Here is a 446-nt window from a genome sequence, read left to right as displayed (position 1 = left end):
GATTCAATCACCACCCACTCTCGGTTCCCAGTTCCCTTTAAGTGGGACCCGCATGGCCTCAGAGTGGCAAGGAGCTAGATTGCCATTGGCCAGTCTGTGCTGCGGGTCGGGGACACGATTGGCCGAGGCTCTGGGCCCGGGCAGCATGGCCGCGCGGGATTGGTCCCGGGCTCCCAGAGCCCGCCCCCCGCCCCGCCGACTCCACCCGGAGTCGCTGAGGGTAGGGGCTGCCGGGGCGGGCGGGCTGTGGGAAACATGGCGGCGGCGGACCTCGGCCAGATAGCCGATGTGGACATCGATTCCGACGGCGTCTTCAAGTACGTGCTAATCCGTGTCCATGCGGCGCCGCCCTCCGAGGCCCCCGCCGGAGAGAGCAAGGAGATCGTGCGCGGCTATAAGTGGGCCGAGTACCACGGTGAGGGCGGGGCCGGCCGGCCTCTGCGGGG

General features: G+C 69.1%; 1 protein-coding gene across 1 annotated transcript in view; it reads left to right on the top strand.

Moving 5' to 3' along the window:
* Positions 1-204: 204 nt before the first annotated feature.
* Positions 205-446, top strand: part of PHPT1 (phosphohistidine phosphatase 1) — a 1380-nt gene continuing 1138 nt past the window's right edge. The window contains exon 1 of the mRNA XM_077771013.1: positions 205-415. Coding sequence (XP_077627139.1) covers positions 256-415 — 160 coding nt within the window. The 5' untranslated portion in view covers positions 205-255. The remainder of the gene's footprint in view (positions 416-446) is intronic.

Source organism: Crocuta crocuta, unplaced genomic scaffold, assembly GCF_008692635.1.
Source record: "Crocuta crocuta isolate KB4526 unplaced genomic scaffold, BGI_CrCroc_1.0 scaffold2720, whole genome shotgun sequence".
NCBI lineage: Eukaryota > Metazoa > Chordata > Mammalia > Carnivora > Hyaenidae > Crocuta > Crocuta crocuta.
This window is presented reverse-complemented; position numbering and strand designations above follow the sequence as displayed.